General features: G+C 38.1%; 10 protein-coding genes across 10 annotated transcripts; 3 read left to right on the top strand and 7 right to left on the bottom strand.

The window, feature by feature from the left end:
* Positions 1 to 139: 139 nt before the first annotated feature.
* FDP41_010987 (uncharacterized protein) lies at positions 140 to 805 on the bottom strand (the record flags this gene model as incomplete). Its single annotated transcript, XM_044701345.1, has 1 exon — positions 140 to 805. The coding sequence occupies one exon, from the start codon at positions 803 to 805 to the stop codon at positions 140 to 142; it is 666 nt and encodes a 221-aa protein (XP_044567722.1).
* A 281-nt stretch (positions 806 to 1086) lies between these two features.
* On the bottom strand, positions 1087 to 1689 carry FDP41_010986 (uncharacterized protein; the record flags this gene model as incomplete). Its single annotated transcript, XM_044701344.1, has 2 exons — positions 1087 to 1527; positions 1651 to 1689. 2 exons carry the CDS (start codon positions 1687 to 1689, stop codon positions 1087 to 1089), a joined length of 480 nt encoding a protein of 159 aa, XP_044567721.1.
* Positions 1690 to 1805: 116 nt separating this feature from the next.
* FDP41_010985 (uncharacterized protein) lies at positions 1806 to 10289 on the bottom strand (the record flags this gene model as incomplete). Its single annotated transcript, XM_044701343.1, has 1 exon — positions 1806 to 10289. The coding sequence occupies one exon, from the start codon at positions 10287 to 10289 to the stop codon at positions 1806 to 1808; it is 8484 nt and encodes a 2827-aa protein (XP_044567720.1).
* A 328-nt stretch (positions 10290 to 10617) lies between these two features.
* FDP41_010984 (uncharacterized protein) lies at positions 10618 to 11598 on the bottom strand (the record flags this gene model as incomplete). Its single annotated transcript, XM_044701342.1, has 1 exon — positions 10618 to 11598. The coding sequence occupies one exon, from the start codon at positions 11596 to 11598 to the stop codon at positions 10618 to 10620; it is 981 nt and encodes a 326-aa protein (XP_044567719.1).
* Positions 11599 to 11841: 243 nt separating this feature from the next.
* FDP41_010983 (uncharacterized protein) lies at positions 11842 to 12594 on the top strand (the record flags this gene model as incomplete). Its single annotated transcript, XM_044701341.1, has 1 exon — positions 11842 to 12594. The coding sequence occupies one exon, from the start codon at positions 11842 to 11844 to the stop codon at positions 12592 to 12594; it is 753 nt and encodes a 250-aa protein (XP_044567718.1).
* A 421-nt stretch (positions 12595 to 13015) lies between these two features.
* Positions 13016 to 13816, top strand: FDP41_010982 (uncharacterized protein; the record flags this gene model as incomplete). Its single annotated transcript, XM_044701340.1, has 1 exon — positions 13016 to 13816. The coding sequence occupies one exon, from the start codon at positions 13016 to 13018 to the stop codon at positions 13814 to 13816; it is 801 nt and encodes a 266-aa protein (XP_044567717.1).
* Positions 13817 to 14061: 245 nt separating this feature from the next.
* On the top strand, positions 14062 to 19026 carry FDP41_010981 (uncharacterized protein; the record flags this gene model as incomplete). The annotated part of the gene is made up of 1 exon (XM_044701339.1): positions 14062 to 19026. The coding sequence occupies one exon, from the start codon at positions 14062 to 14064 to the stop codon at positions 19024 to 19026; it is 4965 nt and encodes a 1654-aa protein (XP_044567716.1).
* A 60-nt stretch (positions 19027 to 19086) lies between these two features.
* FDP41_010980 (uncharacterized protein) lies at positions 19087 to 21953 on the bottom strand (the record flags this gene model as incomplete). Its single annotated transcript, XM_044701338.1, has 3 exons — positions 19087 to 19436; positions 19505 to 21284; positions 21387 to 21953. The coding sequence occupies 3 exons, from the start codon at positions 21951 to 21953 to the stop codon at positions 19087 to 19089; spliced, it is 2697 nt and encodes an 898-aa protein (XP_044567715.1).
* A 438-nt stretch (positions 21954 to 22391) lies between these two features.
* On the bottom strand, positions 22392 to 22934 carry FDP41_010979 (uncharacterized protein; the record flags this gene model as incomplete). The annotated part of the gene is made up of 1 exon (XM_044701336.1): positions 22392 to 22934. One exon carries the CDS (start codon positions 22932 to 22934, stop codon positions 22392 to 22394), a length of 543 nt encoding a protein of 180 aa, XP_044567714.1.
* Positions 22935 to 23926: 992 nt separating this feature from the next.
* Positions 23927 to 26475, bottom strand: FDP41_010978 (uncharacterized protein; the record flags this gene model as incomplete). The annotated part of the gene is made up of 3 exons (XM_044701335.1): positions 23927 to 25984; positions 26146 to 26264; positions 26370 to 26475. 3 exons carry the CDS (start codon positions 26473 to 26475, stop codon positions 23927 to 23929), a joined length of 2283 nt encoding a protein of 760 aa, XP_044567713.1.
* Positions 26476 to 26801: the final 326 nt, after the last annotated feature.

Here is a 26801-nt window from a genome sequence, read left to right as displayed (position 1 = left end):
GTGTGCGTGACATGATCTTTCATGAATGCAGTACAATTTAAAATTACATAATATTCTTTTAAATATCAGTGGCTTGATGACGACATGGCTTAATTGTTAAGCCGACGTGTCACGCTTCTATATTTGGCGTGAATTTCGATTAATTAAAATCCCTGACAGCTAAATACATGATCATGTTATCCTCTAAATTATTCGACAGCTCCTCTTTTGTGAAATTAAATAATTTACAAATGGCTTGTGAATCTACATGACTCTTCAAATATTCATCGATCTCCTTTGAATCTGAAATTATTTTCAAGTTCTTCTTGTCGTCTTCATTGGTGATAAAATTCGAAATTAAATAGTCTTCAAGGTTTGGATTTTCATTTTCTTTACAGGCCACGCATAACACTGCCTTCTCTGAGGAATGATCGTTTGCTCCAAAATTTTTGAAGGCTTGACCAATGTTTCGCTTGGGATTTAATTTGTACAACAGTTCCGTATGAATATTCTGAGTCTTCCATCCTCCTACGGAACTCGTTTGGACATTACTGTTGTTGATATTGCCGCTACCAGTAGCGATGCTTTCGGAGGAGGAGGTGGTTGAATCTGTTTCAACTTCTTTGGAGTCATTCTTTGCTAATACGACATGATGAAGCGTGGTTTGCAACACGAAAAGACTCGGCATCATTTTAGGATTGATGCATGCAGCGACACAGGTTGGCTTTTGAGCATGAACGAGTTTTTGGATGAAGGAACAATTTTGTAGCAATAAGACTTGCACTTGAATAGATGATGATGACGAAGAAGGAATCGAAAAAATCATTTTTTTGTGATGCGTCAAAGGTTGACATTGAATACGATCAATCGAGTTGAAATTTCAAATGATTTGTTCATTCATCAATAAATTATTAATTTCTCCATTTTGGCATGTAAGGACTTGGTCTCTTTGATGCATCTCCAAGGTATCCACTCAAGTTAGGCAAACTTTCCACATGCTTCATCAACTTGTTCAATGCAGGATACTTTTGAGCAAAATCATCTCCAAACAAGAAGAATTGTTCATACAATGCATCATACAAGACAATATCAGCCCAACTCAATGCATTACCGACCAAGAAACCATTCTTTGATTTTTTCCAAAAAGGATTCAAACTTGCCCAAGAAGAAGAGCATTCTTCCTTCCTTCCATGTTTTCATATCATTGTCTTTTGATTCTTCGGTCGTGTTTCTATGCAAACGATAGGCTTCAGAACGGAATTCATCTACTCCGAGCACATATTGCAAAGCAATGGCATCTAACAAGGCTCCTTGTTCGGATGAGTTTTCAGCTTGTTGAGATGGTAGAAGTTTTCCAAGCTCTGCCAAATATTGGCAAATGGCAATGGACTGAGCGAGTAAAGTATTGGAGGAAACAATTTCGAGCAATGGGACTTGTCCGAATGGAGCTTGCTTTTTCAACTCACTCTCGGCAAAGCTTGAAACGAATTTGCGTTCAAAGTTTGGAATTTGACCTTGGAGAGCGATCAAATAGGCAGCTTCTGCTCTCTATATATTTATTATTTTTTTATAATTACGATAAATAAATTTGTATTATTACACAAGCAATTTATAGAATGATTGTCTTCAATCTCTACACAACAACAAGATGTGAGTCGATGGGATACTTACTGCTTGGATATTGAAATAATGGAGGATGTATTGAGACATTTTTTTGTCGTCTAGCCCAACGATGCGCAAGGACAAAAGTTTTGTCCAACACCAGAAGCGAAAATGGTTGTTTGAACGACCTTTGTGTTACTCATGGTTCAGCACCAGACTACTTACTACTTTTTATTAAGCAATGAGAGAGATGACAGCAATGCCAAGCCAGACTTTCTCTCTTCCATTTTGAACTGTCGAACAAGAGAAAACTTTTCTTTGAGCTGCATCTTGAGTTGGGTCAACTTGCGACATGCAAGATATCTTCTTGCTAACGCTTGAACAAGTAAAATTTTTGATTGATCCTCTTTGAAATGTCTCATTTCTTGATTTCTTTGTTGAATTCCTCTCAGATATGCCTGCAATATGATTATGTTGTCTTTTTGCCGACTAACATCTGTTGCATGCTGTGTTCGAGTGATGAATGAGCGAGCAATAGCTTGCAACATGTGAATTCTGTTCGTTTCTGAAGCGATATCGCGTTGGCAAACGAGCTGTCTGCAATGAGCTTGAATGAATAAAAAGTTGTCTTGCAGTTTGTGCAAATGACGGCGAACCATATGACCTCTCACCACAGATTCTATCAGAGTCGCTCGATGCAGTAGTGAGAAATTGTTCTTTCGTTCATGAGAACTAATCATTGCTGATTGAATGATGGTTAAACGCTCGATGATCTCTCGGTTTTTCTTGCGAATGTTAATTCCTCGAAACAGTGCTTGAACAACTGGAACTGAGACAAGTTGAGCTTGATAATTCTTTCTTTCCTGTAATTGCCGAATTTTTGCTTGTAGTAAGTGACAAGAATACTTAATGGTCTCAAATTTGCTTTGAATTGTTTTTCGATGCATGAGGGCGTTCACACATTCAGAAATGGTTGTTTCCTTTGAAAGATTCGTTTTGAATTCTGTTCTGACCATGAAGCCTCTCATGCTTGCCTGAATGGCTGTAGCAACATCGTTTTTCTTTTTGATATGAAGAGTGTCCTTTGTTACGACAAGTTGCTTTCGACACAAGTATATTCTCGACATGCACTGCAACTTGGATAACATTTGTAATTGACACCTTTTTTCTTTTGATGCCACAAAAGTTCGCACCATGGACTGAATGGTCACAACTTGTTCTTTCATGACCTCATATTTCTTTCGGTCAAGATGTCCGAGGCAAATAGCTTCAATCTTCGATATCTGTCTCAATAATGATTGAAATTCCAACACAGTTAATCGTTTTCTTAAAAACGCCTGAATGACTATCACTTTGTCTAAAGAACTGGTCTTGTATTTTCGTTCCGCAACAGCCTTTAACAGAACTGAGAGCGTTTGTGCCCTAGCTCTTTCTGTGTTAAAATCTTTGCTACATTGATAAGATCTCATTACAGATTGTAACTCTTTGCAGCTGCGTAATTTGAGTTTGGTGTCCTCTCTCAATTGATGGCTCGTTATTCTGGACTGTAAGAATGTCACAGCTCGTTTATGAACTGCTAGCATCTTTCGCTCGACCTTTCCTTTAAATAATGCATGAACAAGTAAGCTCATTGAAAGCATTTGGCGTGTGGCATGACCACGCATAGATGCTTGAATCAGCATCATAGAATGATTAGCGTTATTAGTTTCACACCGGGTTTGTGCTGATCTAAACAGAGCTTGAATAGAATGAATGCTTGTGAAGGAGTCTTGTAGAGATTTTTGGAGAATGAATCGGCGAGAAAGCGCTTGGATTGTAATGATATCCCTGAGGTTAGAATTTTTTTGTAAAATTGCGCTTTGCTTCTTTAAAACAGCTTGTATCAAAACAACGCTGCTAAGGTCCTTCTCTTTTCTTATCCTTGCTATTTTCTGTTGTGACCATGAGTGTAATTTGTCTACCAAGTTCATATGTGTTTCATATTTTCCTGCACACTGCATCCTTCTTATTATTGCTTGTAAAGTGTGTACTCGTTCCAATTCTTTCTTGAATTGGTGAAAACACAGTTTTGCCCGTGCTACAACGGGTAATTTTGAAATTTGGTCAAACATCTGAGCATGTCTATTTCGTTCCAAAACCGCTACAGATATTGCCGAAAGTATTTGAACTGCTTGAATGGTATTCTCCATAAAAGCTAATGTCAAGTTACTCCTGAACAAAGCTTGAATAAGCTCAGTACGGTGCAAATCTTTTTTCAAATTATTTCTTGCAATACAGCCATCAATGAACGCCTTCATAATAGCAAATTTGTTTTGCCTCTTTTTTTCTAAACATCGTCGCAATAAGGCTTGTAATAATGTGACACGTTCCAATGAATTGAGTGTTGCTATAGCAAGGTGTGATCGGGCTACAGATTGTATCGTCATAATATTGCGTTTGGATTCTTCGAATTTTCGATTGCACCGAATAGAACGTGCTATAGCCGAAAGAGCGTTTGATAAGCGTAACTTGGATTCAATTTTTTGCCTTTCTCTATGGCCTCTAATGACACATTGAATGACGACAGTATTTTCTTGATCGGCATGGAGTTTCTTTCGTTCTATCGAGGATTTTAGAAATGCCTGCAATGAATATATTCTTTGACATTGGTTTTTGAAGTCTTTTCTTTGAAGACAACATCTCATAAAGCTTTGAATAGCCATGGTAGTCGAGTGCAAGCTGTTAAATTCTTGTCGTGCCAAAAAAGACTTGGCACATGATTGTATTGTTCGAGAGTCGTCCATGCAACGCATAAATGTCTTTCTGCATACAAATCCCTTCAGTAGTGCTTGTAGCATCTCAATAGTTTTAAAAACTCTCATCGAGTGAGATCTTACAATGAAGCCTCTTTGCAGAGCTTGCAATGTTCGAACACTATTTTCTTTGCCGAGTGAAAGTTTGGCAAGTCTAGTTCTGATTAGAGACTGTATTACTTTCACTCTTAAAACATCTTTGTGTTGTTCGTAGGTCGCCAACTTTCTTTGAAAGAACGCTTGTACAGAAAGAATGCTTTCTTTGCATTGTGACAAATATTTTTGTTGATATTTTCTTCTAACAAAGGTTTGCACTTGTGTAATGGCATACACTGCATTATCTTTGATTTTTTTCACATTTCGACTTTTAAAAACGTTCTGCAACTGAGCCAAATGTTCGAAACCAATGAAATGATGCTTTCTTTGAACGGATCCCTTAAAAAATGCTTGCAAATAAATCAACTGCGATATGGTATTGGCAATATTTGTTTTCTTCCTATCAAGTGTTGCTCGTGCCAATGCTTGTAAAATATGAATCGCAGAATGATCTTTCAAATAATGTATCCTTTGTTGGTACGCTTGTAGAGTGCTATTAATAATCGAAAGTGACTCTTTGGTTTCAATAAAACATTGTCTTTGCAACAATCCTCTACACAATGCTTGCAACAAGAGAATACGATCATGTTCTTGCTCACAAGTTGTTCTGTCAATTTTCGCACGGGCAGTTGCTTGCAAAAGACAAACATCATTGTCAACAAATTTCCGAAATGCTTTTCGCTGTTCAAATCCTCTTATTGATGCTTGCACGCATAGAATTTCATGATGATAATGTCTTAGAGTATTAACTTGCTTCTTCTTTCGAGCAGCAGATTGAACGGTAAGTACACTATTCATTTGTTGTTTGAGTTGTGTTCTTGCATTGAAACCTCGAATGACTTGATGAATATTTTTGGCTCTGGAAATTTTTTCTTCAGTTTCCTTTCTTGTGGTTTTGCCTAAAATTATGGCTTGCAACGTTGAGATCTTGTTCTGGAAGTTATTACGATTTTGTTTGGCAATAAAGTTTCGACAGAGTGCTTGAAGAACCTCCACTCGTCTTTTTTCAACTGACAAGTTGGATAGAATTCGTTCTCGTTGGAGCACTTGCTGTATCTTTTGGATGGCACTAAACACTCGATAATGACTTTGCCGAGTGAAAGACCCACAAAAGGCCGCACCTATTAGTGAGGAACTTTGTTGAGCATCTTTCATTTTCTTTTGGCTCAAATAGGTTCGAATAGTGGCTTCAACAATATGCACTTGATGAATGTTGTACAATAAGTCCCGTTGCTGAATGTAGGATCTTGCCTTAGCTTGTGTGATTTCAATTTGTTTCAATTCTATTTGAGCCTGTCTCCTACTTAGGAATCCTTTCGCGATCGAGGAAAGTAATGTTGATTTCTTCAATGTTGCATGGTATTGTCTTGCCAAGTAAGATTTACCTTTGGATTGAATGACTTGCAATAATTTCAACTGCTCATACATAGACTTGGTTGCCAAGTGTCTGCTAATGACTGCCTGCAAAATACGTAATTGTTTTTGTTTCCTTTCAAACTCTTGATGTGTAGTCTTTGACTGAATAGTTGATTGTAAAACCTGCACTGAATTTGTGACATGACAAAGCTGATCTCTGATGCAAGACCCTTTGAAGAAGGCCTGTAAAAGGTGGACGAGCTTAGTGGCACGTTTAAATTTGACACATGAATGAGCACCCATTAAAAAACTTTGAATATACTGCGTTGAATCAGCAACGCTTCTCAGTTGATTTTGCAAAATAGTTCCTCTAATTCTTGCCTGAAGTGTACGAATAGAATTTGCATTGTTAGAATAGTGTTTACGCACAATAGCTCCTCTAGATATGCAGGCGATGGTTGTTGATTGTTGAAGATGGTTCACATATGCTCGTTTGATAACAAATCCTCGAATAACGGCTTGTAATGTTTGAACTCGTTGAATATTTGCTCGTTTTTCATTTTGTGTGAAATATTGCTGTGCTAACAGTTGTAGTTTCACAATGCATGATTTTTGCCTTTCCAATCTAGTGACTATGGTTCTACTTTTAAGTTTTGCCTGCAATATCAATATGGCGTTTGCATGAGAAGAATATTCATGTCTTTGGAAAAGGCCTCTATGTACCGCCTGCAATTGAGATGCAGCTTTCTTCGTGAGAGTAAGGTTTCTTTCAGTAATGGCTTTTTTGAAAACAGCCTGCACGGTCAGGAGCTGGCTCTTTTCAATGATGAGAGTATTTCTCTGAATTGCTCCGGAAAATAATGCCCGTAAGACCGTACTTTTTTCGAACAAATCTGATGTATCACTTTGAGCATTGTGAGATCTCACTATGGCTTGAATTTTTACAACTGATCCTATAAAATTGCTCTTCAATGAATTGGTGTGGTTTCTTGCTGTAATTCCTCGCACAATAGCTTGAATTTTCTGAATTCTATGAACACATGATACATAATTGCCAGTAGCAATACTTCTTAGAGCCATACGTTGCATTGCTTTCACATTATTTACGTTTTTCATGAAGATTGATGTGGTGCGTTTTGCATTGATAAGGGCTTGCAGTTTTCGGATTTTTTCGAGACTCACGAAAAACTCATTTCTATTGCTGATGCCTCTCCAAAGAGACTGAAAAATAGTAATGTTGTCAATCATGTTTTCGGCACTTCTTCGAGACAGTATTTTTCTGGAGCATGCTTGCAAAGAAGTAATCAATTGTTTGGATTGGACAAGCTGCTGACGTTTTTTGGCCTGTCGTGCCAAACTTTGTAAAGTAGTTATTCTGTTCAAATGCTCGGTAAATGATGTCAATATGAGATGGCCACGAATTTTTGCTTGCATTGTAGCAATGGCGGATTTTTGAAGAGCTATATTCTTTCTGCATTTGGTTCCTTGAGTGACTGCGCTGACATTGCTAGAAAGAGCATGCAATGATTTCAGCCTTGTTCTTGCCTTAAATGCTTCGTGTAAGGTACAAAGTGTTCGTGCTGCGTTAGTCTTTATGACTTCAGTTGCGAACAATGAGCACACCCTTATTAACTCGATCTCATCGATTATTCTAGTGTCTTCCATTATTTCATCTTCTTCACCAAAGTACGGTCTCATTCGAGGTATTTCACAGTTTTCTGGATAGCAATCATAGTTAAACCTAATAACTGCTTCCATAAACTCCACAACATACATTGGAATGCATTTAAACTGCAAAGGAAAAAATCTAATTTGATCAATATAGTGAAATAATTGAATTTGTATCCATATCAAGATCAGTGGTGCTACAGACTTATTCTCTGCTGCGTTGGCTGTTTTTCTCAAATCTACTGAGCTTGAATAAAAATGTTCATTCATTTTGGTTAAGGCTGATTTCAGACGATCTGAATCATAGTGATGCAATAGCGTCTCTTTAAACAATGAAGAGAGTGGATGATCATCTGAGATATGCATTAATGACTTGTAGTTTTCTGCAAACTTCTCTGCTTCGTCTACACTTATTTTTTCTGTAATGAATTCAATGATTCCTCTCACTGCCTCGCCCCGAGCGTCCAACAGTTCAATTTCTCTCCTCAAAATTTTTGGTGTAATATTTGACACAGACAAGCCAAATTCAATTTCTTTTTCGGCTGTGACAAGCATGGCATCTGAATCGGAAGAGTCTTCTCTTGTCACTCTGGTCAATTTTGGTTCCTCGTAAGTCCATATTTGTGACATTTCATCAACAGAAGAAATTTTTGCCATGTCTTGGCTTGAAATGGGAGTAGCAGGAGTTTTCTCCTTCTTTTTTGTGAAAATGTTGAAAAATCCTTTCAGTCTTGATTTTTTCTTTTCTAAAACTTCTGAGCTAGCAATTGCAACTTGAGAATTGCTCGTTATATCCGATGTATCAGATGAAGAAGATATTTCTAATTTCTTCGGACGGTTTACCATAGGAACAGAAGCATTTGAGTAAATGCTGTGGCATGTAGAGATGTTGTCAAAAGTGTCTTCGCTTTCTTCAAATTTTGTAGATTTTCCAGATCGCCCTTCCATAATGCTGAGGCGAAAAGAACCAGAAATATTCATAGCAGGTGTTCGTTTGAGAGGTATATTTGGGGATTTTTCAGAGGAGTTGGGAGATGATCGTTGTTTTTTTTCCACATCACCTATTGTCTGTATTGTATAGGTACTTGAATTTGAAATTAGAGAGTTAGTGTTCATCATTTGGGAGGTCAATGCCCCTTCAGGACTCGTAGGTGTTTTAGAGCTTCTACTTTTTTTTCTTCTCAATTTTGTGATCATGATGGGAATTTTGTCGAATAAAGATTTTGTCCTACGTTTTTTTGGTTGTTGTTGCTGTTCTACCATCTTTCCTAAATTTAGTTTTGGTACGATAATGGCATTGTGATTTGTTGAAATTTCAGACATGTTCAAATCTTCCAAATCCGAATCATTTTCTTCACCATGCATATCATTTTCTGTCACATCGTCAAAAGAAATGGGATAGGATCTTTGGTTATGATTTCCATTATTAGAAGTTGTTGGCGTAGTTGAGGCAGTTCCATTTGGTCTTGCTCGTGGAGACGAATTTCCTCCAGTTGCAATTCCTCTGGGTGAATAAGGCATTCCATTATTATTGAAAACTCCTCTTGGTGACAATAAATTTCCTCCTCTTGGAGTCAGTAATAGTGTTGAATGTGACCGGTTTGTACGACCACCACTTTTAGAAGAAGATGTCGATCCCAATGAGCTCTTGTTGGAATTAGTTTTTCGAGAAAGTTTTGCACTTCTTTCGTCGTGACGAGGTGAAATGGGTGTTGACTTGGAAATGATAATTGCCACAGGTTCTTGTTGGATACTGTTGGAATTATTTGCCCATAGTTGTGATGAGTATGATGGAGAAGAGGATGAAATTATGGGTGATGCATCCAATGGGAGAATGTTCTTATTCACGTAAATAATTCTTGATGATCCATCTTTAGAAGATGCATCGGAAGTAATGGTATTGTTGTTCATGCTGATCGTATTGGATATTGAGATACCATAGTTGCTGGCTGTAGCCTCTGCTCTGTCTTGGGTTTGACCTCTTTTTGGACTTGATGCCATCCATGAGTATCTTGTTGGATCATTGTTTTGTGGAAGAGGACTGACTGAATGTGCATTGCTGCTGAGGGATGTAGGTCTTGGTGGTAGATTGAGAAGTGGGATGATGTTGTTTCTCTTGGTTGCAGAGGGTTGTTTTGGAATGTTGTTCGGAGAAGAGGAGATGTGGTGTAAAGTTCTTTGTACATTTGGAGATGATGAAAAACTAGCAATAAGAGAGGAGGCTGAATGTACATGAGGAGAATTGTCATCATCGTTGTTGTGGGTTATACTATTCGTCGTGGGCACAGCGATGGGTATTGGTGTGGAAGAGGAAGGAAAAGGAGAAGAGGTTGCTATTGATCCAACAAGACCACCATCATTCTCGGATAATGATGGGGATGCATGTTGGTTGTTGTTGTTGGTGGTGGGTGGTGATATTGGGATGGGAGAGGAAGAAGGATGTTTCTCGCTCAACAATGAGGATGATGATGGTTTGAGATGACTTTGCCTACTACAATTATTACTGCTATGTCTGCTCAGTCCCAAAGTTTGGCTTCTCTTTCGAGCATCCTTGAGGTTGTTGTTGATATCTATACCGGAACCATTATTATTGATACTACTACTACTTTTCATACAAGCAGCATCATCATGACCTGCCATCAAAGTAGTAGAAGGTTCTTCATTCTCCGATGAAGTATTGTTGTTGTTGCTTGTTTGCTGTTGGAGGAAGAGAGGAGAAGATTGGACATGACGTAAAAGTGGTGGTGCTTCAGCTCCAGAGGAATTGATTTTTTCGGGATTGATGTTATTCCCCATATGTGTTTCTAATGGTGATGATGTGTTGTTTCAACAGCATATTATGAATGGAAAGTGTATAAACTTGTGTGTTTATACGATTGCGAAAGTGCAGTATGTTCCTTCTTGGAGATTACGCACTTGAAATTGATAGTTGAGCCTATTTTTTCTGTCTGACATTAATTTGGCATTTGACGAGCAATTTTGAGTGCTGTCAGAAATGCTTGAGCTTTGTCGAGGGACACTTATGGTTCATCGAATGAAGAGCATCAATTACGTTCAAAAAGAATTCATGATAAATTTATCGATTCCTTGAATTCAAAAAGGATTGAAAAAAAATCACACTCAATTACACAAAAACGAGACAAAGGGTCGACTGAGAAGGAAATGCCTCACCAATGCTCTTCGATTCGTCCAAAATTTTCTGTTGATTCCAAAGGAGAACGAGCTTTCTATTTTCATTCATTTCTGTCATGTTCACTCTCATTCGTTTTTCCACAAACTTTTTAAATTCAGCCACTGTGGACTCAAAAGTAATGGCTTCACTGTCCACAATGATCGTTCTGCCACCTTCCATCATGAGCTTGACAAAGTATTGAGGTTTTTTGGTGAGAAGGAAAGTATGAGAGTTGGACAATGTTTCGGATGTGGGTACAACACAACAAGTAGAGTCTTTGAGCTCTTTTCCATTACTAATCAAGATTACATCTTCAACAAACTTGAGAGGATAGTTTGGGTTACCGAATAATCCTTCCATATATTCCTGGTTGTTTAAAAGCTGTTTTTTCAATTCTGCAATACTACTACAATTGCAAAAAGGCATCTTAATGCTCTTGCTGTTAATAATATTGGTAATGATCATCGTTGTTGGTGTTGTTGAGTGTGTTGTTGTTGCCTTCTCTGTTAATACCACATCTGTTGTTGTCTTGTTGTTGATACTACTGATGTTGACCAGAGAAGACTGCTTCATCATTTTCAAGCGAACATTGGAAAAGTCTTCTGCAAAACATGAAAGGAACAAGACATCATCATCTCTGATCTGTTCAAAGTTTGTAAATTCTGTGCCGTGTTTTGAAAATAGACGTAATTTAGAAAGTATAGTTTCATCGGATTGTGATGATCCATGATGATTCATGTACAACACTGGGCACAACAATGTTACAATGCTTTTCTTCAGTTTTTCAAAATTATCGGGATCATCACGCATGAAATCAAACAGGATAATCTTTCCTTCTCTACGTTCCCAGTCTCCATTCATGAAGCAGTGAAGTCGAAAGCAAAGATGGTTCTGCTGTGTTTCTTGGGTGAGAGGTTCTGTTGGAAAATGCATTTTGTTTTGTACAAAATAAAAATAGAAATAAATTGTTGTAACTTACAATCTGGTTAAGGAACAAGATTATTTTGCAAAGTATCGATCCTGTGATACACGACAAACTGTCACAGTATGCACAAAATCGTAAGAAGTTCTTTGTTTTTCACATGTTATTCCAATAAGCTACGTGCGTTATTACTTCACAAAGAACGCCCCTTAAAACCTCTTGAACCAAGACCAAACAGAAACAAACCACAAAAAATGTCTTCAAAAGTTCTCATCCTGGCAGCAAATGGATATATTGGACTAGGTGTAGCACAGGCTTTCAGTCGAAACGGATTCAAGATTTATGGTTCGGTTCGTTCTGACAAACATGTCACAATATTGCAACAAAACGAAATCATCCCAATTATTGCACAAAACTTTTCCGATCTCGTTCAACATCATCATCAATTATTGTTGGGTGTGAGTGTGTTGGTCGATGCGATTGGTTTAACTGATCAAACTCAACAAATTTACGAGCAAGTGTTGGAAATTGCCAAGGAAAGACAGAGTAAGCAATATCCCAAGTTGTTGAAAACTTTCACCTCAGGAATCATGACTCTTGGAAATGCAAGTCAAACAAGCGTCGATGAAAGTACTCGACCACAACCCACTCATGAATGGACTGAACAAAGAAGATTGTTTGAATGGAGACTTCTCAATGAAGAGCAAAAATCTTTGGACACGACTGTGATTCGACCTGGATTTGTGTGTGGTAAGAATGGAGGAACAATTTTGAAGGATTATTTCACTTCACACAAAAATCGAAATGACGGAAAGTTGGTGTTAATTGGAAGTCCTGAAAAAAGATGGTCCTGGGTTCATGTCGATGATTTAGGAGAAGGATATGTAAGAGCAGAAGCGCAAAGATCAAGCATCACACGTGAGTTATTCAACTTTGCAGCCCCAAATGACAATTCAACATACAAAGAAGTGGATGAAAATGGCGATAATTGCTGGCTGGAATGGTGATGAGTCCGAAATAGTGGTGGAGAATGTTCCACAAAATGATGCTGGTCTTGTTGTTTTTGAAAACACTGTCATTATTGATCCAAGAAAAGCTGTGCAAGTATTGCGGTGGAAGCCAAAGCATTTGAGTTTTTTGGATAACATGGAGGTCTATTATCATTCATGGAGGGCGCTTCAATAATGTTATTGTCTAATATTTGTCAAAACAAGCTTCCAAAGTAAACAATTGGATTTCAAAATATTAAAAACATCGTGATTGAAAAATATTTTTGGTGTTCTTCTATTATGGGGTAAGCTATGCAGTCTGCAATTGAAAATAGAAGATCACTAAAAATATTGTTCAATTTCACACACTTCAACACCATCAGAATGGAATTTTTCATCCCATCTCGAAAACAAAACAACCAACTATTGTTGCCTTGAAATGATCAATCAAAACAAACTTGTCACATCTTTTCGTTCCTTGTCACACTATAACAAGAGATGTTTTTCAACTCTCCAAAGCAAGTTGAATGCGACTGAACCTCCAAGAAATTATGATCCACTCTATCCACATGAACCAATTGTGACCACTTTGGGAGAGCCCTCAAAAGTGGATTTAAATAAAGATATGCCAAAGGGCCCAAACGTTAAGGAGCAAATGAAATCTCCAGGCTTCAAAATGTCCTCGCCAACAGGAGGAGGAATAAACAAACCACAAGAGAACAGAGATCCAGTCGAAACATCAAATGCAAAAGGAGGAACAACCTCACGACCAACCACAACCTCACAAAGTAGATTTGACCCAAACAAGCAAGAGAGTGCTACCATCTCTACCACCGGAAGAAAACAGCAAAATCTAGCAGACGAAGAATTCCAGAGTGGCTTTTCGGAAGGATTGAAAAATCAATATGCTGACATCATGGGTAAGAATTTGGATCAGGATATTCCCATTGAGAAAAACTTGGACCAGAAGGTGGGAGAAATGGCATCACCGGATACCACCTCATTCCGAACCATGAATGATGAAAGCAGGGACACCACCAAGAAGAGAAAAGAAGGATCCCTGAAAAAGGAGGATACTACTAACTACCAAGGATCCAAAATGAATTTGGATACCAGTTCCGATTCAGCAAACAAAATGGCGAATGAAGGCTACCACCAAGTAAAAACTGCCTCACAACAAGGCTCTCCTACCAAAGACATCCGAAACGACAACAGAACAGAAAGGGCAGTATCTGATTAGTGCATTTTTTTTGAGATAAACAATAATTAATAATAATTATTATTTCAATACAATACTATTATTTGGAAAACGTATGTATATCATTTAATCCATTTAAAGTCCATGAAACAAGCAATTTCCTTCTTTTTTCGATTACACTTAAAGAAACAACATTTCAATTCTCATGAGTTGAAAACTCCCAAAGGAACCGTTCAGATGTCAGCCTTCGGTTGGTATCGCTCGTTCAAAATCTTTCAAAAAAACAAATGCATCAACAACCGCATGACTCTCACAGCCTCCTCCATTCTGTGATGAGTGAGAGTCAAGAAATTGAGTTGAAGGATCATCATTACGGAGAGGTTGTTGCTGATGCCATAACAGAAATCAAGAACCTCCAACTTTCCGAAATGATGGTTGTGAAGGAGAGGATGAACCAACAACATGAGAGCTCTGATTCGGAGAATAACAACAACAGAACTGAGAGTCAAAAAACAACAACAACGATGGTTCGTCGTGATGACGTCGTCAACACAGAGAGAGAAATCGATAACAATTACCACAAGGAGGAGGATTTTATCAAGGATGCGTCAACGTCTCATGACGAAATAGAGATGAAACATCGACACTCCGTTCCAATTCAATTGAATTCAATTGAAACAGAGCAGCTGATTCATGGTGATGAGGGAATGGGTGAAGCAAATGACTTGGCACCCAATTCAATGCCTACCCTGGAGTCTCGAGAGACAACAGCAATGAATGAAGTATCCAGTTCATCAAGTTCTAAACAAGCATTATCACCACCATCAATATCGATTTCCTCAACGACAATGAATGACAACAACAACATTGTTGGTAAAACATTTCCAACAGAAGAATCGCTTCATTTCATACCTACAGAAGAGGAATCTCTTGAGGATGACCAAGTGATTAAGCCAAGTGACAAAATATTAATCGAGAATGCAAAGGAAAGAGTTCCTGACACCACTTTTTCCTTTGCATGGTTCTCAAACATCGCTCAAGATTTCAAACATGGATTCCGTTCCATTCGAGAACGAACAATGAATCGAATATTGTGCCGACCTTCACATGAGGGAGATTTCAGTGACGATGAGGAAGAGGATCAAAAAGGTGGAGTCAAGCCATCATCAGTTGCTTCTCCAAACAATCCCATCACTAACCCTTGTAACATAGAATTGAATCCCTCCATCCCAAATAATACGAAAGAACAAGACAAAGAAGAGGCTGATGAGAATCCAGAAATTCACACGGTGAGAAAATTTGAAACTATTTACTTGAACGATCGAGAAAAGAACAAACTCGCTCGAAAACGCAAATGGCCAACCAATTATGTTCGAACCACCAAGTACACCTTAATTACTTTTATTCCTCAGAATTTATTTGAACAATTCAGAAAAGCCATCAATATTTATCTTTTAATTACTGTCATTGCTGTACTTATTCCTGACATTTCTCCAATTTTTCCTCCAGCAGCTGTGTTGCCCATTACTTTCATTGTCTTGTTACAGATGGCAAAGGATGGTTATGAGGATTTTCAGAGGTATCGCCAAGATTTGAAAGCGAACAATGAACTGTGTCGAGTGGTGAGAAATGGCACCTTACAGGAAATTCGAGTGAAAGAAGTGGAAATTGGAGATTTTGTGTGTGTGAGACGAGATGAGAGTTTTCCTGCTGATTTACTTTGTGTATATTCGTCGAGAGAGGATGATTTGTGTTATGTGGAGACAGCTCATTTGGATGGAGAAACCAATTTGAAAACACGACGGCCTTTAAGCAAGTTTTTACCGAGTGGGAATTCCCGTTCCTCATTATCGACACAAAATGTCATGAACCACACTTCACCTCCTCCTCCTCCTCAACACAACAATGAAAAGCCTCAGGGAATTGACTCCATGAATCCTCATCCTCCTTCCTCAACAACACCAACACAAGAATATATTCATGCCACACTTGCAACTATTAAGGGCAAACTCAAAGTTGAGGTTGCCAACAAGAATCTTGATGTCTTCGAAGGAACAGCCAAAGCGATGCATAGTGGATCTTCTTCTTCCTCCTTCTGCTCAGACACTCCATCAAATCCTCTTGAACAGAAACATTCAGAAAAAGCTTCTAATGAACCTCCATCACTCCTCTCCCAACAACAACCAGTTGTCATGATTAAGGAAGCACTTTCTATGGACAATCTTCTACTCAGAGGTTGTACCCTCAAAAACACTCAATTTATCTATGGAGTGGCGATCTATGTTGGAAAAGACACTAAAATTCTCAACAACACCAAAGAAAATCGAGTGAAACGCAATGCTTTGGAAGTAACCCTCAACCAAATTCTTGCCTTGTTGGTGTTCATTCAGCAAATCATTTGTGCCATTGTCGCAGGCTTGCAAGGAGCTTTTCAAAATGATTTCATGCACCGTGCCTTCTATTTAAAACCATTGATTGTGAATGAGGCGGCTGGTAGCGATGGAATGGCCTCGTTTGTATCGGTCATGTCGAATTGGGTCACCATATTTATCTTGTTAAATTTGATTGTCAATGAGACAATTGTCATTGGATTTGAAGCAATTAAATCCTTACAGTCGTGGTCCATTGAAAATGACACAGAGATGAGATTTGAGAAGTTGAAAACAGAGGTTCGAACAGCGAGTATGAATCAAGCACTTTCGAAAATGGATATTATCTTTTCAGACAAGACAGGAACTCTTACTCAAAACGAAATGAAATACTCAGATTCCTATGTGGATGGAGTGTACTATTCGGAGCGAAGTCATCCAGGAGCCATGAAGAACTATTTGAAAGGTTATTTATCGTCATACTCATCGAAAAATGGAATGAAGGATCAGTCCAAAGACACTCATACTGAAGAACATTCACATCATCATTACCACCACCAACCACAACAACCACAACAACCACAACAACATCATCACTCTTTAGAGAATGGAGGTGTTGAACAATCAGGTTCTTCTAAGGAACAGCAGTCCATCCTGCCGAGCGAGTATTCAAAGTCCACGCACGCATTTTTCTTACGAGAATTTTTACGTTGTCTCTCTCTCAATAATAGCCTAATGCCAGAGGAAGCAGTCGTCGACTTTGAGCCTTCACTCAAAGATCCTCAAAGCCTTACATCATCCACACAACAAAGCCCTAAAAATACACGACCCACCACGATCACGACCACGACCACCACTCATACGACTACAAGTGGTGGTGGTTCTGCTTGTACAACAACTGAAAACCCTTGCGAATTGAATCATTCAAGTCGTGGGAATGATCATGGCACAAACACACATGAGGATACTCCAAAATACACCTATCATGGACCTTCCTCCGATGAAATTGCTCTCTTAGAAGCTGCTACGAATAATGGATTTGTTCTTACCCAACGTACGCATCATGGAGTCGTTTTAGAGGAATTTGGTGAGTTGAAACATTATGAAATTGTGGCGACCTTTCCATTCACTTCGGAGAGAAAACGAATGAGCGTCTTGGTGAGGAATCATGACGATGGGAAGTATGTGTGTTATGTAAAAGGAGCCGATAGTGTGGTTTTAAAACGGGCAGCAACAACAAATTCCTCCTCCTCTTTCTCTCATCATCACGATAATAGTCCTCATCACCACAACTTGAAATTAGCCTTACAACACTTCTCTATGCGTGGATTGAGAACTCTCGTGTGTGCTCGTCGGGAGCTTGCTCCTCATGAATTTCGTGAATGGTTCGAAGAATACACCAAAGCATCTCTCTCGACCAAGAATCGAGATCAATTACTGGCTCAATGCGCCTCCCTATTGGAGAGGGATTTACAAATTGTGGGATGTACGGCTATTGAGGATAAACTTCAGGAACAAGTGGCGGAATCCATCTCGTATTTGCAACAAGCAGGTCTTCATATTTGGGTCCTCACTGGAGACAAGACAGAGACTGCCATTAATATTGCCTACTCGACTCATGTCTTACATAAGGATAAAACTGTTGAGATTCGAATTCGTAATGCGACTTCTCATGCACAGGTGAAAGGAAAATTGAAAGAGGCATTGGAATTCTTGGAAAAACACAAAAACAAACCTAATATCGAATATGCTCTTGTCATTGATTCAAAGTCACTCGAATATGCTTTGGAGAAGTATGAGAAACCCTTACTTCGATTGGCCTCCCAAGTCCATAGTGCTGTCTGTTGTCGATTGAAACCTCTCCAAAAATCGACCATTGTGAAATTGATTGAAAAAAATCTCTCCAAGAAGGCACTGGCCATTGGTGATGGAGTGAATGATGTGGCCATGATTCAGGCAGCATCTATCGGTGTGGGAATTAAGGGCAAAGAAGGTACTCAAGCTGCTCGTGCTGCCGATTATGCATTGCCCAGATTCAAACATTTGGTTCGTCTGTTGGCTGTCCATGGTCGATATTGTTGTGTTCGAAATGCTGATTTTTTACATTATAGTTTTTACAAGAATTTCATGTTGCTCGTACCTCAATTTTTCTTCATTTTCTATTCTGCCTATTCTGGAATACTCATGTATGATTCATGGGAGCAACTCTTATTTGTGGCAATTTATTGCTTCTTCCAACCTATTGCGTCTGGTGCATGTGAAAAAGATTTACCAGAACATGTGATTTTGCAGCACCCAGAAATTTATGACACCTTAAAAAAGAAGCATAATAATTTATTTAGTGTTTCAAGCTTGGTTGGATGGGGATTGGTATCGATTTATCAATGCGCTGTTATTTTCTTTGGAATTGTGTTGAGTTATGGTACGGATGGAGATTTTATGGAAAATAATAGTTCCATACCCTCTTCGGACGTGTATCATTTTGGTAAATTAATCATGACCTGTGTGATAAGCGTTGTGACTTTACGGTACATGATTGAAGTCAAAACATGGTCTATTCCTGTGTTTTTCTCTATCTTTGGAAGTTATTTATTTTATTTCCTATTTAGTGTGTGCTATTCACCAATAGCGGACGTATTCGGAGAAACAGGATCTTATTATATTTATTACGAAACAGTCATTAGTGTGAAAGCGACTTTAATATGCATACTCGTGATTGTGATGGCCATTTTACCCAACTTTTTATATAAGGCAGTTCGAATGAACTTTTTCCCTCATGATTATCAGCAGTTGCTGATAGAGTACCATCGATCGAAACAAAACAAGAAAGAGCTAGAACAGAAAGCCTTAAATGTTGATCCAATAAAAATAGCGCTTGATTGATTTGTTCGAAAGAAAATTGTGACCCAATAATTATTATTTACATGGTTTAGTATTATGTGATTATTCAATCGATGAGGAATCAATTTCAATTAAATTTGACATGTTGGTCATTCCTTCAAAGCTCTTTTTCAAAACAGTTCGATAACTTGCGAGAGCTTGCCCCACTCGTCCTTCTTGTTTGGACTTTTGGCAAATAGTTTCAAACACTTTAAGAATTCTATTCGTCGTGACTGCATCCTCTGGATGCTGCTCCAAGTGTTTTTGGAGAATGACTTGAGATTCAAGGATTCTCGACATGGCCATTTCATCAGTCATTGAACTAAGCTTGTCGCTTTCTAAGACAGAAAAGGCGGCTTCGAAATCTTTGAACCTGCTGTTCGCTTTTTGCTGCTCTAATTCATACATCCATTCTAAGTAGATCCAAGTGTTATATAATGATTATAAATTAAGTTAAAAAAGAGAATATTCAGTTACATACCATCCTTCACAACATGATTTTCCTTAATGACATGATACACAGAAGAGACAATTTCATGGAAACCTTCATTCTCAATCACCAATCGTTCCACAGGTCTCACCACAAACGCATTCTTTGCATCACCCATACTCATGGTGTTTGAATCTGCCAAAATGGAGCATCCAGCAATGACTTGGCACAAGGCAGAAAGTTTCTTGGCATTTGAAATCAAAGGACCAACAATGGAATAAAATCTCAATTGATGAGTTCCCAAATTTCCCACATGAGTTCTTCCACTCGCAACTCCTATACATACTCTTACTCTGTCATTCGATAGACAATTCTCGAGAGTTTTTGAAATTTTAAGAGCTGCTTCAAGTGCTGCAATATTTGCCTTCTTCTTGTTATTGGTACCCACAAATGAACACTGATATTCATCCACACTCAAGATATGAAGATCTGCGTGCATGGTTTTTGAGAGAACACTCAATCCATTAGCAATCTTGGAAAAGACATTTGTAATTTCAGAGGCTGACATTTGTTGACACATTCCGATCAATTTGATATTCACAACGCTCACATCCTTTTCATTGAGTCCAAGTTTAAACAAATTTCCCATGTCTTGGTATTTACCACCTCTGTGACTTCCACTCAATGAGGAAAGATTATGGGCACTGCTTGAACTCTGCAAATCTCCTTGATACGAAGGATTATCCTTACTGTTTAGTTGGTGGTTTGAATCAGCATTATTTGAACCTTGTTGTTGCATTTTCGTTGTTGAAGTCATCTTTTTATGCTGTTCGTCGTTGTTCGAATCTTGATCCATATTACGCAACTGATTGAAAATTGTTTCAGGAAGAAAACTTTTAAATTCATTCAACCATACAACCATATCGTGTAAATCCTCATAGATGGAATCAATTTCTTTGAATCGACTTGAAGTGAAATGTACTTGATCCAAATCAAATCTCTTAATCTTCATGAATTGACTCTTGAGATATCTCAAAGGTTGTGTAATCAAGTAACCAATCAGCACACTTGTGATGAGACCCAACACAATCACCGCCACTGCCACACCAATTGAAATGGCTGTAGTAATCGTGGTGGTTCGTGACACGTCCTCCGAGTAGACAATTAGAAAGACATTCCACCGAATATTCTCGAGAGTGAATTGCATACGAGAGATTCTATAATCGATTCCCAAACTTGAAATTTGGAAGATATCAGGAGTGGAGGCGATACTTCCATATGTTGATTTCACTTGTTGCATCAAAATTCCAGCATTTCGATCAGTGAGTTCAAACAAGGAGACACGTGAAATACGATTCAAAGCAGTCGTATTGATACTTCCACCAATGACTAAATCATTTGGTTCAGAAACGAGCACATATCCCTTTCCAAGAAGAGACAATGTGGAAAGATAGCGCTCAATATTTGAAAGAGATAAATTCACTTTCGTAAAGCCAATCACTTTCTTGGTATTGTTTTGAGCGAGAAGTACAGGATCAAACAATTTGGCAGAATAGAAAATGCATGTAGTGGAATTCACAACCACATAGGGATCTCCATAGACACCATCGACGCCCAAGGAGTTGAAATATTTGAAACTTGTGATCCAATAGGGGAGTGAGGGAACGACAAAAGGTGTTGTTTGATTCATCACAAGACCAATCAGAGAACCGTCAGTTTCGTTGGCATACCAATGTTCAACTCCAATGTAATCTTGTGGTTTAATGTAAATGGTAAATTCTTGAGTGGGAACTCCATTGGGAAAAATCGTAAGGTTAAAGTAAGCATAAAACTAAACTCATAAAGAGAGAGCAACGAGTCACATTGGCATTTGACATTCAAGTTGTGAGATTTTCTAATGATCAGTTCAATAGTTCATTTCATATGCACTTACCTCATTAGCAAAGTAAATTCCAACACTACTTGGTCTGAACACTAAATTCTTCCTAAACAAGTACTCAAAGGGAGGTCTACGTGGAATGAGTCCCATATTAAAATCGTCAGCAACTGTCCACGCCAAATCGGCACATGGAGAAATCTCACCACTCAGAAATACCATAATCTTTTTGCCGACTTGTTCAATGAGAGAAGACGTGAGCTCAGTGACAGCCTGATTAGAACCAATGAAAGATGCCAACCAAATAAAGATGGAACATGTGAGTAGTAATACAATAATGAGAAGGATAATGACCACTCTCATGGAAAAACAACCTTCCATTTTGACAGGCTTCTTGTCCTTGACGTGTCCTGTATTGGGCTGGTTGTCTTCTTCTAATAATAAATCTTGTTGGTCTTCCTTAACATCTTTTGTCTTATTGAACGAGGAGACAATTCTTTCGTCACATCTTTCGTTCTGATTACGATGAGAAGAAGAATCGGCTGGAACTGGTACAACTTTGGCTGGCATGAAATCTTCTTCGAGTGTGTTTTTCTTGTTGAGATGTTTTTTTCGAATTGTCATTGTCGGGATCACCAAGATCGTCTTGATGGGATAGGAATGGCATGCCTCAGCACTCTCGTTGGTCTACAAGAATAATGTTCTGTGATGTGATGATAGAGAGAGAGGGTTTTTGTATCCCCAGTTCGCCTTCCAAAACACGCAATATACCTCTTATGTACAAGTATCACTATTGACCAATGATGGTCTTTGAAGGAGATACTTGCATCATTTCCAACTTGATCAAACTTGAACAAAGCACGGCCTTTTTAGACCACTTTGGCAAAACGTTTGCCATATACGTCAATCTCGAATGTTTTTAGATCTCTTGGAGAGAGCTGAAATTAATGCCAAATTGAATCAATCAATCAAGGAGGAATATCTCTTACGTGCGATTATTGCGTGAATTTGATTTCATCCTTTCTATTCATGGACAATGATGATTCCAAAAGACAGCTTCGTTCAACGAAGCAATGAATCCATTGCGCACACAATAGTCGTATCACAGAATGTTTTCCGACCATTTTCGTCTGTTTGCAAAGCTCTTCGATGAAATTCCTGAAAGAAGCGAGCCACTCTCAATTCCTTGATCATTGGATCATTAACAAACGGATAGTGATACAATTCAAAATAATATATTGCCTTGTTGAGATTTTGTGAAACAACGCTTCCAAAGTTGCCATCTCTATATATTATCCCTAACTTGTAAAGTGCTTTGTAATGATGTTGCTGAGCTGAGAGTTCAAAATACTTTATGGCCTTACCAAAGTCCTGAGGAACATGGCGTCCTTTTTCGTACAATCTTCCCATATAATACAGAGCCTCTTCATCATTGAGTTGAGCAGCAGCTCGTTCGTAATATTGCAAGGCTTTCTCAAGGTTTGTTTGTACTCTGTATTTTCCTTCCTCATAAATAGAGCCCAATTCCAACATGGCCTTTGTATGATTTTGTTCTGCAGCCTTCTCAAAGTACTTGATGGCTTTTCTATAGTTTGGATCGTCCATTCCTTGTCCTGACACGTAGATCTTTCCCAATTGTTACAAGGCTTCCACTAAATTTTGAGATGCAGCCAATTTACAATAATAAATGGCATTGGTAGCATTGGAAGAATTATAATAATAAATTCTTGCGCATAATAAATATCACCCAAGAGAATTTGTGCAACAGGATGAGATTTCATTTCCTCTGATGATTGCAGTATTTCCAAAGCGTTTTCATGCAACTCAACATTTCCACAAACAGCTCCACAATACATGTGGGCTAGAGTTAATTTGTTACAGAGTTCATTGTGAATCGTGGTGAAGCATGATTGGTTTTCTAATGCATGGAGCGCTTTTGAAAAGGATGGCCACCAGGCTCGATAAATCATCTCGAAACACTTTAATAAACGAGGACGTGATCCATGAAAGCATGCTCGGAAAAATTAATAAAGTGAAGAAGTTTTTCAAGAGCATGATCATAATTCTTGTTTTCAGTATCCATGTATACTGTTTGTTCTAACACAGATAATCCATCAGAGAAATTAACTTTTCTTTTTTTGGTCTTCTCTTCATGTTCTGGTGATTCACTCCGTGTTTTGGCAGACATTTTTTTGTCAAAATTCTGTCTTTTAGCATGTTCTCAGCTGATTGAATGTTTCTCTTCCTTACATTAAGTTTTTTAAAGTCTGCTGTGAAGAAGCCTCTGAAGAAAATGCACTTCTGAGCCTTCCTTCGATCGATCAGATGGTCTAGGTGCAACATTTTAGAATTGTTGCTGATCATTTATTCTTAGATGCATGTGTCATATGACGTACGTACACTATCAGTTTATAATGTAGTGAATAAGACTTGCATCAACAATGTATTACATAAATTTCTATTGAGGTGGATCCTAAAGTTCATACATTTGAAAGTTTTTTAAAACTATCAAACACTTGGTCTCGACTCATTCAATTTGTTTACCCTCTCACTCCAATAATAAATTCCATTTTAGAGTGTTTCAATAAGATTGTACATTAAGCAATGATACAAGCTTGTTTCTTTTGCCTTGGAGTTGCTGTTGGATCTTTCTTTCTTCCTAAAATGAAATCAATGATGGAAATATCCTTCTTCTTGAAGGACTTGTTTTGCCATACAGTAGTCGCTCTTTTTCTCTTGCAAAACGATTCCTTGGATTGCAAAGTAGTGGTGGTGCTTGATGCATTCTCCACCAACTTTTGTGTTCGAGAAAACTTGGAAAAGAATGCTTCAATTAGACAATGCTTTTCTTTGGCTTGTTTGGCGAGTAAGACTTCACCAGAGGCAGGAACTTCCACCTTGAATTTGTCTTGAATTTGTTTCTGAAATTCGGATCGGAATACAGTAAACCAATTAGGAGGATTCACTTGATAGGGTTTGTAGGAGAGTTTAGTCTTTTTAGTAATCTTCTTAGTCTCAGCAGTGAGTGTATTGAACATTTCAGGATGATAATTTTCAATGAGATAATTCAACACTTCCTTTCTCTTCTCGGCCTCAATATTGGACTCGGATCCACTAGCTGCAGAAATACTACTCGTTTCAGTCATGTCTGGATTCAATGATGAACTTGATATACTTGAAGAAGCAGTACTCAAATTACTCACAGCCTTCAATACAGTCTTACTATCGCCTTTCCAAAAGTTCTTCAACTCGACTTTGTGTTCTTTGAGATTGGTTGGAATCGCAATCTCAACAATTTCGGATGGATCTTGATTTGAGGAAAGAATTTGTACATATCTTGTAAAGTAATCTTCAGTGTTTTGTTTCAAACTATCGAGTAGAGTCGTTGGTTGATAGACTTGTAACTTGGGAGAGTATTTGGTCATGTTAATCAATCCAAAGTAAACTTCAGGGAATGTTCGATCTGGAATGAACTTGCGTCTCTCATCACCCTTCTTGAATGCTTTACCAAAAATAAGACATTTCATTTGGTTACATTGTAAAATACCATTAAAAATGTCAGCCAATGAGAATAAATATCCTCCAATATTATACTTCACTTTTCTGTAAAAGATGATATTGGTCACTTCGACTTGAGGTAAACTTCCAGAAATAATCAATGCATGAAGCAATAATAAATTGTAAGCATTAATGAAAAAGGTTAGCTTCTCTTCATCAGTCTTCAATAAGGTCAAATCGACATGAGCTAAATCATAGGATGAGTGAACAAATTTTTCCCAACAATCTTTTCCAGGCAATGATATATCGTCATATCTCAAATCGATTTGCACTTGATTCTTGGTGTCATCTTTCATACTTCCAAGAGAACCACTTTGACTGATAGCATACAAGTCAGTGGATTGATTGAGAATATCTAAGACGTCTTCGAGTAATTGTTGTAACCGTGGAATTGGGTGACCAACACTCAAATTCTTCATGGTATCGTTAATGATGGCTAAATGTTGTTGCGAAGAGTTTGCATCAGGTTGATTCAACACAATGGTGCCTTCAGATTTGTTTGCGTTCAAAATTCGTTGACGATGAAAGCCATCATCTCCTTGGCTTGACAAAAACAAGGCCACACATTCATAGAGACTGTCACTTGTCAAAAATCTTTGGAATGGATCCATCATATTTTTTAAGAGTTCAGTTTTCAATCCATCGAGAACAGGGAGTAAAGTATCGATATGTTGGTGCATGATTTTTGTTTGTTCTTCAACACTCACTGAGCATGTCTCATCTAATGCAACAATCTCCAAAAACTTTTTCAAATCCTTCACAAATTCTGTCGCTTTTAACATATTTGCCTTCATGGATGAGCTAATATTGATTTCATAAATCGAAGATGCATCAAAGTATGTGTCTGTGAACTTTTCAATCATTTTTGCGCATTCTTTCATTTCATTGATACTTGCCACACATCGATAACAATTGTTTGTCGAAGAAACATTGCTTGCGGAAGTCATGGAAGTTATCGAGGAATGGGTATCAGAGTCTAAATCATTCAATAATTCATCCTTGTAGACTTCAGAGGTGTCAATGACCCAATCCATCTTCTTTTTCGAATACAATAGAAAATCATGGAGTGACTTTACGTCATAATAGGCGATAATATTCTATTTTGTACATTGTTAATATAAAGAGAGACATCAACAACAACAATAATCATGTTCACACACAAACATTTACCAAAAATTGGTTTTAAATATATATATCGGACGATATTTGAATATGCGTGTCATCATTGGGATCGAATCCATGTTGAACTTTTACTCACCTCCTTGTTGAATTCTTCGGATAAGAATTTATAGAAATAGGAAGCACCCAAGGGACAAGAGAGAGCCTTCTCGATGCTTAGACCATTCTGTGCGTATTCATCAATTTGGTCCTTGTATTCTGGATTGGTCATCATGATGACACAAGTTATATTCAAGGAAACATGTTTGAAATCACTGAAGTTAGAACCATGGTTGCCACAACACAGTAGCTACTACTACTTACTGATGATGAGTTGGTCAAGTTCAACTCGTTCAGTTTCAAAACCTTGCAATTTGAAAGATGCTCGAGAGTCTGTGAGAGATGATTTACCAAGAGAAGCGGAGGACATTTTTTTGGTGTCTTTGGATGACTTGCCAAATGTCAAATTGAGGGGATACTAAATCTAAAATACTGAACGAGTGCGCACTATTGGTTGTTTAACAAGGCATGAGTAAAGTTAAAATAACAGCTGCGTGAGCATTTTTGTTATTCCGCAAGCACTTTCCGAAGTAATTGGTTGTGAATCTAAGAACATCTCACACATTCGTTGAAATTATTAATGCATCCTTTGGACATCCTGCTCATTGGAGCACTCACTCTGTTGCTAATGACTCATAATCTCGTACGAAACACACGAAGAATTCTCAAATAATTGTCATGTACGACTACAGTTCA

Source organism: Naegleria fowleri (genome assembly GCF_008403515.1).
Source record: "Naegleria fowleri strain ATCC 30894 chromosome Unknown tig7, whole genome shotgun sequence".
In the NCBI taxonomy this organism is placed as follows: Eukaryota; Heterolobosea; class Eutetramitea; order Acrasida; family Naegleriidae; genus Naegleria; species Naegleria fowleri.
Note: the sequence above shows the minus strand (reverse complement) of the source record. Positions and strands in the feature narration are given on the sequence as shown.